This window comes from Panthera pardus, unplaced genomic scaffold (genome assembly GCF_024362965.1).
Source record: "Panthera pardus isolate Hobbes unplaced genomic scaffold, ASM2436296v1 HiC_scaffold_2, whole genome shotgun sequence".
Taxonomy (NCBI): Eukaryota; Metazoa; Chordata; class Mammalia; order Carnivora; family Felidae; genus Panthera; species Panthera pardus.
In genome coordinates, this window is record NW_026526765.1 from 148213488 (window position 1) to 148226785 (window position 13298).

The 13298-nt window shown below is 49.0% G+C and overlaps 1 protein-coding gene across 1 annotated transcript in view; it reads left to right on the plus strand.

Annotated features, from left to right (window-relative positions):
* Positions 1-10694, plus strand: part of MAML1 (mastermind like transcriptional coactivator 1) — a 43320-nt gene extending 32626 nt beyond the window's left edge. The window contains exons 3-5 of the mRNA XM_053907610.1: positions 2624-2863; positions 4574-4670; positions 7210-10694. Of these exons, the coding sequence (XP_053763585.1) occupies positions 2624-2863; positions 4574-4670; positions 7210-8189 (1317 nt within the window). The 3' untranslated portion in view covers positions 8190-10694. The remainder of the gene's footprint in view (positions 1-2623; positions 2864-4573; positions 4671-7209) is intronic.
* Positions 10695-13298: the final 2604 nt, after the last annotated feature.

Consider the following 13298-nt stretch of genomic DNA (forward strand, 5'->3'; position numbering starts at 1 on the left):
TTTTTTTTAGTTTGTTTATTTGAGAGAGAGTGAGCAGGGGAGGGGCAGAGAGAGAGACAGGGAGAGAGAGAATCCCATGCAGGCTCTGTGCCATCAGCACAGAGCCCAATGTGGGGCTCAGTCCCACAACTGTGAGTCATGACCTGAACCGATCTCAAGAGTCTGACACTCAGCTGACTGACCCACCCAGGCTCCCCTGTTGTTTTTTTTTAAACCACTTTTCAGATTTCTGTGTTGAGAGTACCTTAAGATTTAGTAAGGTGAGAGAGAGCTGTTCCCCAGCACATCTAAACTGCATCTATTTAGTCATGACACTCAAGCCTAGCAGAGTCACATAGCTCTGTAGGGTGGAGAATGATCAAGTACCAGTTTTATCATGGTCGTTATTTGCATTTCTACTCCTGTTCAAGTATGTTCTAAAATGTCTCTTCCCTGGCAGCTTTCCCCTGGCTAGGGCTCATTCCTTGACTTCCTCCAAGATAGAGTAGAGCACAGTTGCTTTCCTCACTCCACAGTATGTCCCAGACTGTCTTCCTCGTCTACATGTGTAGATTCCTTGATACTTGTTAAACACTTGTGTGACAACAGTTGTGGCCCATGGCGCGTGCCCTTTGTTTTGGTGTACTTCATTGTCTCCTGGTTATAGGCAAGGCTGCAGTGAATACCCTTGTGGGTACCTTTGTGTATTTGTAAAATTTTAAAAATTAAAATATCCAGTGCTGGTAATAATAATGAGGAAACTGATGCTCCTGTACTGGTGAGGGTGTGTAAATGGGCACAGTGCTTGTGGGAAGTAATTTGGTGTCATATTCATATATATATATATATATATATATATATATATATATATACACACACGTATACGTGTATATATATATATATATATACACGTATACGTGTGTGTATATATATATATATATATATATATATATATACGTATACGTATATATTTTTTTTTTCCCTTATAAGTAGGCTTCATGCCCAGCATTGAGCTCAACGCAGGGCTTGAGCTCTTGACCCTGAGATCACAACCTGAGCTGAGATCAAGAGTCAGATGCATCAGGTACCTGGGTGGCTCAGTTGGTTGAGCGTCCTGACTTCGGCTCAGGTCATGATCTCACGGTTCAGGAGTTCAAGCCCCACATCGGACTCTGTGCTGACAGCATAGAGCCTGCTTTAGATCCTCTGTTCCCCCTCTCTTCTCTCTGTGCCTCCCCCGCTTGCTCTTGCTGTCTCTCTCTCAAAAACAAACAAAAAAAATGTTGGATGCTTAACTGAGACACCCACATGTCCCAGTATTTTTCATTAGCCATAAAAGTATTAATAAGCATTAACACATGATACCTCTGCAAGAAATCATCCCTTAAAAAAAAAAATAGGAAAGTTATATAGAAGATACTCATTGCATCATTATTTCTTATAGCCAAAAACTGGGAAGCTGTTTAAGCATGTCTCAACAGTCAGCAGGAGAGTACATGTGTAAATGTTGATACTTACACTTATTTCAGCCAGTAAACTGCTACATAGCCACTAAAAGCATCCTTAAAAAAAATCAGGGGTGCCTGTGTGACTCAGTCGGTTTAAGTGTCCAACTCTTGATCTCGGCTCAGGTCATGGTCTCACGGTTTGTGAGATTGAGTCCCACATTGGGCTCCATGCAGACAATGTAGAGCCTGCTTGAGATTCTTTCTTTCTGTCTCTGCCTCTCTCTCTCTTTCTCTCTCAAAATAAATAAACTAAAAAAAAAAAAAAAAAACTGGTGGTAACTGCCACTTCAGTAGCACTTAGGGCCTCACAAACCTTCTGGCCCATAACCTTCTGGTGCGTGGGGTGAGGAAATTACCTCAGGAGCTGTCTGCTCTAAGGTTAGATTCTTGTAAAGATTAAATGTGTAGACATACAAGGACTAGAAAGGAGCTCAAAAAGTTGAACTTGCTTAAATGATCTTTGCCTTTTACCTTTTTCCCATTTCGAGTTAAATTTTCCCCTTTTAAATTATAAGCCATGACAGGATGATATTGTGTATATAGCCTTTGACATGACTCTCACTTTTGGTCCATATAATAATTGAGAATATTTATTAAAGTTTTCATTGACACTTAGTATTTTTTGAGTGTGAACATCTGACAAAAGCCAAGCAGTCTCTTCTCAGGAAAATGCCGTACACAAATGGACACATGATACAATTTCAGGCAGTTCAGGGACCATCCCACCACTGGGGACCCAAGGTTTGTACACTTGGAACATGGCATCTCCATCAGTCGTAGTCCCTCAGGGCATTCCTCCAGCAACCCATCTGTACTCACACTTTCCAGAAAGTGAGCATTTAGAGGCTCCATTTGCCTTCTGGAACTAAAGCATGCAAATATGAGCTTAAATGTAAAATCACACCTTTGCCGCTGGTGAACCGTAGGAGCCGCAGAGCTGACAGGCAGCTAGTGGCTGACTGCTGGATGCCCAGGTGTTAGCTCTTTTGGTCTCTGGCCTGGCCTGGAATGAAGCAGAGGCTTCAAGAGAGAACCTGGAGCCAGGCCCTCACCGGGCACAGCTCGTCTGCCCTGATTGGGGCTCACAGACTTCACCATGTCTCCCTGACTTGAGGCCCTCTTACCTGTGTTGACAGGAGCAGAACCCGCCCGGCGTCCCTGTGCCAGCCCAGGCTGCCAGTGTGGGGAGCCAGCCACCAGCTGCGTCTGGGGCCAGCACTCACAGCAGCACCCCCTATCTCAGTAGCCAGCAGCAGGCGGCAGTAATGAAGCAGCACCAGTTGCTCTTGGACCAACAGAAACAGAGGGAGCAGCAACAGAAGCACCTGCAGCAACAGCAGTTCTTACAAAGGCAGCAGCAACTTCTGGCGGAACAGGTAAAGTAGGAGGTGGAAGGTGACCCCCCCCCCCCAGCACCCCCACTCTCCCCTGCCTCCCCAGTCACTGCCGCGGCTGCTAGCTCCATCGTGTGTGTGTGTGTGTGTGTGTGTGTGTGTGTGTGTGTGTGCGCGCAGCTGCGCGCACGTGCGCTCAGCTTCAGCGTGTTTCTGTGTGCACACAGGCGTGCTCCGCTCCAATGTGTGCATGCGCGCTCATTTGCCTGTCATTTGCCATCTTAAAGCCCTTTCCAGGAGTGTGGCATTTCTCAGACAATGGTGGCCTGTTTCAGAAGTAGCTTTAATGTCACTTGGTGATCAGTGAAGGCAAATCTCTAGCTAAAACTTTATTTGTTAGGGACATTTTTCCACGTCCCTTGTCTACAACTGCCACAGCACCGAGCTCACTGGTCTGCCAGTTCACTGTGGGTCCCAGCTTTGTTGTAAATACAGAGTTTGTCAGAAGCCAGAATACAACAGAGGGAAATGAAAATGTCCCTGAGGTCCTAGAGTTCTAGAATCAGGCCCGACAATCTCTTTCCAAGTCCTGCAGTTCACCCGCTTGGTCACCAAGGTTACGAGAGTTCTCAGGATTTTAAATTACATCTTCAAAGTCCTAACAGAAAAACCATCTACCCAGAAGATGAAGGTGATTGAGGATGACTTTAAAGCCCACATCACTGCCTCAGTTCTGCCACATGTATATAATATTTGTATTTATTACATATATTTATTTATTTTTAAAGTTTATTTATTTTTGAGCAAGCAGAGGGGTAGCAGAGAGAGAATCCCAAGCTGACTCTGTTCTGTCAGTGCAGAGCCCAATGCGAAGATCATGACCCTGAGCCAAAGTCTGACGCTCAACCGACTGAGCCACCTAGGTGTTCCATTCTGCCATTTTTTAAGATAACAGCTTTATTGGGATATGGTTCGTGTGACATATAATCCACCCACTTAAAGTGTACAGTTCAGTGGTTTTTAGTATATCCACACAGGTATGCAACCATCACCACAGTCGACTTCGTCAGTTTTCACCCCCTAAAAAGAAACTGCCTGCCCAATAAAAGTCATCACCCATGTTGTGGCCTGTGGCAGCATTCCCCTCTGCTTTATGGCTGGATCATATTCTGTCGTTTGGAAAAGCTCCATTTGATTTATCCATTCATCGGTTGATAGACATTTGGTTTGTTTTCCGTGTTTATGGGCATAAGTTTTCAGTTCTCTTTAGTGTGTACGTAGGGGTGGAATTGCCGGGGCATATGGTGGCTGTTATGTGTAACCTTGTGAGGACTTGCCAGACGGTTCTCCAGAGCAGCCATACCGTTTCACGTTCCCACAGTGGCGTATGAGGGTGCCAGTTTCTCTGCATCTTTGCCGTACTTGTCTTTTTGATCCTGGCCATCCTTGTGGGTGTGAAGAGGTAGATCATCGTGGCTTTGATTTGCATTTCCCCGATCTGCCCTCCCCACATTTTTTTAAACTGATACGCCACTTTTTTTTTTTTTTTAAATCATTGCTCCTTAGATCTGCCCCGTCCTTCTGTTTCCTACAATTTATTAAAAATCCCCCAAATGAAACCATGAGCGTTACCTTCACAGGAACTCATCTGTGAGAAACAAACCATAGCAGTTTACTTTTCTCTGATGTAACTGTTGTTTCTGTTCCATGTGGGTCTTATTGTACTGTTCTGTTGTTCTTGGCATTTTCTAGGAGAAACAGCAGTTTCAGCGCCACCTCACGCGCCCACCTCCCCAGTACCAAGACCCAACCCAGAGCACCTTCCCACAGCAGGTTGGACAGTTCACAGGTGAGGGGATGTCTGAAGCAGCAGAGTCGGGCAGGGGAGGCAGGCACAGGACAGAGCAGGTGGTCCGTTGCACTCGTGCTGGCTTCTTGCTGTCTGCCATGCTATATGCTGGGGGCTAAATAGACTTGCTTATGTAAACCTTGGTCTGCCTATGGAGCCTGGCTTTCTAGTTCCCTTGCAGGCTAGGAGGAGAGGGTCACAGAGGCATACCACCTTGGTCAGTACTCTGGCTGCACGGTCTTTTGAAGCATAATCATTTCTAGCTGGAGGCTAGCTTATCAACAGGAAATGGGTTCTGTAATTCTTAAGAAGGTTCTTTGCTCCTGCCGTTATGTGCCTTCAAAAAAATGATGCTCTTATTTTCTAGATAAGGAGAGACTAAGTGTAGTTTGTGTGGCCTTTTGCTTCTGCTCTCTCTTCCTGTCCACTCACTTCAGTGTCCCAAACGGCAGCATCAGCTGCCGACAGTTGACCACAGAGGGGCAGGAAACACTCTGAGGTCTTGGCTGATGCAGCTCAGATGTGCAAGGGAACCTGACTGCCCTTGCTCAGGCCTCACTCCAGAAACTCATAGATACGCCGGTTGACAGAAGCAGTAAAACCTGGTTGCACCTGCCTTTCTAGTTCTTCTTGGCCTATCTTCAAAACCTGTCCCTTTTTTGGTCAACAACTCTCACTCTAAAGTGTCCCAGGGAAAGCTGAGCACAGCTGTGCGCTCCTTAATTTTTTTTTTTAATGTTTGTTTACTTTTGAGTGAGAGAGAGAAATAGAGCATGAGTGGGGGAGGGGCAGAGAGAGAGAGAAACACAGAATCAAGCAGGCTCCCGGCTCTGAACTGTCAGCACAGAGCCTAACGTGGGGTTCAACCTCATGAACTGCGAGATGATGACCTGAGCTGAAGTCAGTCGGTTAACCGACTGAGCCACCTAGGCTCCCCATGGCTGTGTCCTGACTAGGAGCCTAGGTGGAGTTTTATGTGTGTGCTGACCAGACCGTGGAGCTGAAGTCTGCGGGCTTCTCAGGAGCCTGGGCTTCAGCCAGCCTTCCTGCCTTCATCGCGTCTCACATGGTTCTGGGCTGTCAGTGGGAGCAAAGCAGACTGTTTCCACCCTCCTCTGTCCCTCAGCCTAGTTCTTAGGTGCTGGTGGAGAGAGGGAGAGGAGGAACAAAGAGCTCAGTCATGGCCAGCCCCTGAATAGTACACCCCCGACCCACAGAAACCCATTTGGTGAGTGTTGTCACTGTGCATCCGTTGCTTAAGACAGAGCCCCAGACAGCAGGTTCCCTGAGGACAGGACCTCTCTCTCCTATTCCCGGCTGTCTCCCCCATGCAGTGCCCGCCACTGATCAGTCAGCATCTGCTGCTTTCAGTCCCTCCCTCAGCCCCCTTGTTGTTCGGTGGTGTCAAGAACAGGATCTCACACTCTCCCTCTTTCACTCCCATGTGCCATAGCTGGTACACCCCTCCCCTAATTGATTTGAGCAGCCCCCACCCAGCCCCCAAACCACTGTTGCGGTCCACTTACCCTGGGACTTTGCAACTGTGTCCTCCACATGGCAGCCACAGCTCTTCTGAGTCTGGCCACGGCTATCTCTCCAGCCGTATCTCTAGCCAGTGGGATGCCCTTCCTGCACTCCGGCCATGGAGCTCCTCACACAGACCACCTCACGTAAATTTATGCCGTTGCACACACTCTCTTCTCTGTCTAGGATACTCTTTCTCCAAACGGTGAAATTGCTAAACTTCAACCCTTTTATTTATTTATTTATTTTTAAATTTTTTTAATGTTTCTTTATTTCTGAGAGAGAGAGAGAACATGCACGAGCGGAGGAGAAAGAGAGAGAGAGAGAGACAGAATCTGAAGCAGGTTCCAGGCTCTGAGCTGTCAGCACAGAGCCCAACACAGGGCACAGACTCACGAAACATGAGATCATGACCTGAGCTAGAGTCGGACCCTTAACTGACTGAGCGCCCCAGGTGCCCCGAGAGGAAGTTTCTTCAGCCCTTTTAAAAAAGCCAGTGTGTTTGTCACCATCTCTCTGAAGCCCTCCCCAAATCTTCCCAGGCATTGACCCTTCAGACCCCTGCACTCACATGGCCTGTTGCCCAGCTGTTGTTGTAACCCTGTTACACCACATGGAGCCTTTGCCTCCTGAAGGCAGACCCTGGGCTGGATCTGTCTGGGAGTCCCCAGGGCCGGCATGGACCTCCCACAGAGCAGAAATAGGGTGGGCTTTGGAAGGTTAAATCATCAAGTCTCCTGGCTTCTGCCGCCCTGGGGTGTTTGCCCCTTCCTCTGAGCCTGTCTTGAATTCCTCATTGCTCCAGACTGGCCTCCATTCCACCCTGTGGGAAATCTGCTTCCCTTTTGACTCCCAGGGCTGTCGTCTTTGAGATTCCATGGACGATAAGATGTCCAGTGTTCTGATTTTGCCTTTCATGCCAGAGAATAACGGCTGCATCTTGGGTCCTAAAGATGTCTCCACAGCGGCAGTCCAGGAAATGCCAGCTTGATTGACCGACTCTTCTGTCTTCCAGGGTCCTCTGCTGCTGTGCCTGGCATGAACAACTTGGGTGCATCAAACCCCGGCTGTTCTCGAGCGTTTCCTCAGGCCGGGAATTTGATGTCAATGGGTCCTGGACACACTTCGGTTTCCTCTCTCCCCTCAAACTCAGGCCAGCAGGACCGGGGTGTGGCTCAGTTCACTGGCTCCCAGAGCCTGCCACAGAGCAGTCTCTATGGCCTGGCTTCCGGCATAACCCAGATAGTCGGCCAGCCCCCACCACAGGCCACCAACGGACATGCCCACATTCCACGGCAGACTGGCGTGGGCCAGAGCACCTCGGTCTCCGCTGCCTATGGGCAGAACTCTCTGGGAAGCTCCGGCCTCCCCCAGCAGCACAATAAGGGGACCCTGAACTCTGGTTTAACAAAGCCACAGGTCCCAAGGGTGTCTGCTGCCATGGGAAGCCAGAACCCCTCGTGGCAGCATCAGGGAATGCCGAACTTGAGTGGCCAGACCCCAGGGAACAACACCGTGAGCCCTTTCACGGCAGCCTCCAGCTTCCACATGCAGCAGGCCCACCTGAAGATGTCCAGCCCGCAGTTCTCCCAGGCGATGCCCAGCAGGCCCATGGCCCCCATGAGCTCGGCAGCCGCGGCAGGGTCCATGCTGCCCCCTGTGAGTGCGCAGCAGAGGACCGGAGCCCCTGCCCCAGCACCTCCCCAGGGAGCCCCACAGCAGGGCTTGCCGGGCCTGAGCCCGGCCGCACCCGAGCTGGGGGCCTTCAGCCAGAGCCCTGCACCATCGATGAGCAGCCGGGCGGGACTACACTGCACTCAGGCCTATCCCGTGCGGACCGCGGGCCAGGATCTGCCCTTCGCCTACAGCGGGCAGCCGGGTGGCAGTGGGCTGGCCAGCATGGCCGGAGATGCTGACCTGATCGACTCCCTGCTGAAGAACAGGACTTCGGAAGAGTGGATGAACGATCTGGATGACCTGTTAGGGCCTCAGTAACTGGAGGATTTGTGGTGGTCTCAAATGTTCACACAGCCTGTATTTTTATTCTCAGATTCAAGAAAGAGCAACTACATTGGACCAAAAGCCCGCGGCCCGGGGAGCTGGGTGGGTGGAGCCAGAGCCCCAGGGTGGAGGCCTGGCCTGGCCAGGCCAGGGTCTGCTGGGTGCACAGCTCCCAGCCAGCAGTTGTGGCCCGTCGGGCTGGCCCCAGCCCATCTGCTGGCTTTGTTGCCTGGTGTTGGGACAGCAGGATAGGGTTCTACGAGTGGTTTTCTATCCAAATGACCAAAAAACCAACAGTAAGAATGGTGAAACCCCACGATGGCAGGCTCATAAAAATCTCTGCCATTGTGTTGACTTAATCCAAGATTTCTCCTCTTTCCCCAGTGTTGGGGACAGGTTTTGTTGCAACTTTATATAGCAGAACTATTTGCAATTTGTAGCATAGAAAAGATTAATTTTTTTTTTTAAGATTTTAAGACAGATTAGGATAGGTGGTGGTTTAAATTGATTTTAAGTGGCATTGGAAACCTAGGGTTTCCTTTGGTTAAGAGCCCTTTTTATTCCTGCTCTTTGTCCGCTTTCAGGGGAAAGGGAGGGTCCCTGGGCAATCATTTCTGTCAGTACAGGCTGTGACTGCATGTGCCAAAAAGGAACAGGATGCCGCGAGATAGCAGAATTAGTGACACAGATGTGGTCACTCCAGCCGCACTCCTCCTCCTCCCCCCAGAATGCTGTGCTTCCAGGACCCCAGGCCACCCCCAGGCTAAATGCCGAGATGGATTATTTGGGATTCCTGTGTCCCCTTTTGTTGTAAACCCTCCCCCTGTTCTGCAGTTTCTCTCAAAACTTGTATTTAATGTGTCAGGAAGGTGATCATTGCTGTGCACAGACGTCTTTCCTTCACCCCATCTGCAGTTCCCATGACCTCTCTGCCTCCCCTTCTCTCTCCAGCACAAATGGAAAACCTCTTTAAGGCCACAGGTTACTAGACTGGAGGAGAAAGTCATTACGATTCCTTAGGGAGCCCTAGCATTGTAGTAGTGGGGCTGGTGTCCCCTCCCCAGAAAGCAAAGGTTTGGGGGAAGGAGGGAAAGAGGTGTGCACTGTTGGGCAAGGAGGCCACAGGCCGAGCCGCAGGTGAGAACTCCACTCTGTTTCACCACTTCTGCCGCTCTCCCTCGTCAGATGACGTGCACTTTTTGAAGAGAATGACTTTATAACACTAATACATCCTTTATAAAGACTGGAGTGGATTTCTCTTTGAAGGTCTGTGAATTAATGGACTTTGGCTAAGCTAAGAGTCCGCAGAACAGAGTATTCCCCATGGGCTGTTTCTGGAAACAAAGATGGAGAGAGCACTTCGGTTAGAACGAAAGCAAAATGGTAAGTGCAGGGCGAAACCCTTCTAAACAGAGTGTTGGAGAGAAAATAGGACACTGAAGAGAGTGGCTTCCATGTAGAGTGGTCCCTGGAGAAACCGCAACCCCATTTTTATTTCCCTGGAGTCTCGGGTGATTCAGGGAGTGTCATATGTAAAGAGTTAAGCCAAGGAAGAGATCCACGTGGGCAGCCCGAGTGGCTTTGAGGGGATGAATGGTTGCACACACATGGGTAATTATTTTGCACCAGCAGTGCCTTTCATGGGGGTAGTTGGACCCTCAGATCCTCTTCTCTAATAGCCATTTGCCACCTTGGGTGGTGTCTGGGCCATTTCCCCTTTAAATGCCCTCCCTGCCTTCCTCGTACTGAATCTAGCTCTCAAAGAAGGGAACGAATCCTAAAGCCAGTGAAGACTCCACCCTCTGAGTGAGTTCCCCAATCTAAAGGGGAAGAGGGGGACTTCAGTGGGTTTTCAACCAAAAATAGCGGGCTGCAGGCTGGTGATGAGTCCTTGTTCCTCTCCTGCTCTCCCCCTGGCCGCTCACCTCTGTCCCCTCCCGGGGAGGGCTGCCCCTGCCTTAGCCCTCGGGCCGCCGGACAGACAGCAGGCTTCTCGCTGCAGTGTCGGAGCAATAAAATGTGATGCTTGGGGTTCCCCCCCCCCCCCCCCCAGGGAGCTGCCCATGGCTTTATTTATGAATCTGGTTTTTGGGTAGTCAAGGGGGGAGACTCCGCTTCAGTGCAAATCCCCTCTTCCAGGAGCCATGACTCACAAGAAAAGGGTGCTCGGACTTTGTTATACACATTTGCTTTGTGTAAATAAATGTTTACAATTTTATATTAAAGAGGAAATAAGCGTTAGAGTTTCTGACTGTATATTTTTTACTTTTATAGATTTTAAAACTATGATCCTTTATATATGTGTTTTGGGGGAGCTATGATAAGTTTTATGGCAAACAGTTGATATTGTTAACTTTCTATTGTCATCAAAGTACATAAAAATCCTGTTAATCCCCTTATCCTCCTACTGCCCTTAACTCTGGTATACACCAAAAAGAAATCTTTACTCTCCTTCTTTTATCATTATAAAGTAATAAAAGTATTTTGCTAGTATGGAAACCGCCTGTGCATTTGGCTTCACGTGGCTGCACCCACAGTGTGGGAGGTAGGAAGTGGACCCGGACATGACTTCTTTGGTGGCTGATTTCCTTTGGCAATTTACCCCTTTCCTTCGGTGGAGGGAGAAGGGACGTCTCAGTGATGATGGGTAGGAGGGTAGGACTCAGGACCACCAGCCTCTCCCCTCTCTGGGACCCAGCCCTGCCCTTGTGTCTAATGGAGGGAGGTGGACCAGATAACTCAGGGATACTCTAGGTCCTTAGCAGTTTAAAGGTTTCACTTGAAACCCTTAGACTTACCCTCAGAGCAATTCTCCAGGTCCTGTTTAGTTGCCTTTTTTTTTTTTTAATACTCATTTTTGAGAGAGAGTGTGACTGAGGGAGGGGCAGAGAGAACGGGGACAGAGGATCCGAAGCAGGCTTGGCACTGACAGCAGCGAGCCCAATGTGGGGCTCAAACTCAAACTCACCAACCATGAGATCATGACCTGAGCTGAAGTCGGACGCTCAACCGACTGAGCCAGCCAGTTACCCCTGGTTCCATACTCAGTTTCTCTATAATGGGGGGCAGAGCCCAACCACTGCTGTCATCTTCGAGGTTAAGAGCTGCAGATATTCCCATCGCTGTGTCATGTTACTCTCAGAGCTGGAGGATCAAGGGGGTCCTTGATTCTGAGTAGTAAAAAAAAAAAAAAAAAAATCAAAATCTCTGTTAGTTCTATCTCCCCTCAAACCCAATGCCATTTCTTCTTTTTGATACTTGGCTGTGCAGTAAGACACTTTTCTTAAGTTCTGCGTGTTAGAGTGGACGTAATTCTATATTTGTGACAGCCAAATATGCCCACCAGCCAAGTATGTTCCACAAAGGGACCCAGAGGACCTCCATCTACCAAAAAGAAAGAGGCACCACATCGTTGAGAAGTTGGGTGGCCATTCCTCTGGGGCCCAAACTGACAGAAGAAGATGTTGTAACAGAACCGGGCTCCCTGATAGCAATGGGATCTAGAGGATCCCACAGCAATAGGACCAGCTGGTAGCTCGGGCCTTTCAGAGGCCAGGAGGGAGGACCAGACTCACAGAGAGCTAGGGAGCTATGAATGGATCATGGTGTGGCCAGAGGCAAATGGCTGGGCAGCTGACAGGGGTTGGCTTCCTTTATACAACCGGAAGGACTCAAGGGATCGTTGGCCCAATGGCTGAGGGAAGCTGCCCCAAGACGAAGTCACAAAACATTACCTAGTTCCCAGACATGAGGCAATTCTCAGGCTCAGAACCCCTTGTCCAGAGGAGAGACCGGATCTCATGAGGGAGGCCTCTCCCACATTGCTGTGAGGAATGCAGTAATGGTTGTCCTGGTCCTTCCCAGAGGGGCCTCCAGCCATTTATTTACTCAGAGAACTGTACATACCCCAGGGAAGAGGAATACCTGGCGTTGCTTTAGGATTGCCCTTGAACACAGGTGCCTTTGATACCAAGTCAAGTGTCATCAGGACTCTGGTTAGGTTAAGGGAGTAAAAGTGGGTACACAGTAAATGGAGTCCTGGCCCCAGGCCCAGCTCACAGTGGGATGGCTGGGTTCACAGCTCTGCCTGGTCATTTCCCTGGCCTTGATCTTCAATCAGAGTGGACACCCTTGCTTGTTGTAGAAACCTTCCATTGGTCAGGTGGAAACCTCCTGTGCCGGGAAAAGGGCTTTTGAATGGACTAGCTATGGTGGCGGGGGGGGGGGGGGGGGGGGGGTGCGCGGGGAGGGGAGGTGCGGTGCTCTGCATGATGCCAGCAGCATGGCTCTGACTCACCGAGGCTGCTCTAGCTCTGTTACTACTGAATGTCCAGCCTGTCAGCAACAGAGACCAATGCCAAGCCTCTGAGCCCATCTCTTGAGACTAACTAGCCACTTGGTAGTATGTTAGTCCCTCCCATGCTGGAAAGGGTGGTGATTCATCTTTATTTTTTTGTTCTTTTCTGGCTTTTCGTTTCGATATAATTTTACATTTGTGAAAAGAGAACAAAGATCTCAAAACACGCCAAGTTGTAGCAGACACAAAAGACCACGTATCATAGGAATATAGGAATGAATCCCTTTATGTGAAATGTCCAGAAAAGGCAAACCAGCAAAGACAGAAACAGATCAGTAGTGGCCTGGGGCTGGGACTTACTGGGGTGATGAAATTGCTCTAAAACCAGATCATGGTGATGCTCTGCACAACTGAGCAAATATACCAGAAGTTGAATTGTACATTTAAAATGGGTGAATTTTATAGCATGTAAATTATATACCTCAACAAAGTTGCTTTTTACAATAGTACAAAGAATGCTTAATACGGTTCACCCAGCTTCCTCATATGTTCATCTTTTACAACAGTATGATTTTTTTTTTCTTTTTTCTTTTTTTTTAAGTCGGCTTCATGTCCAGCACAGACCCCAACATGGGGCCTGAACTCACAACCCCTGAGATCAAGACCTGGGTTGAGATCGAGTCAGATGCTTAACCAACCGAGCCACCCAGCACCCCAACAACAGTATAATTATTAAAAACAGGAAATTAGGGTACCTGGGTGGCTCAGTTGGTTAAGCATCCGACTTTGGCTCAGGTCATGATCTC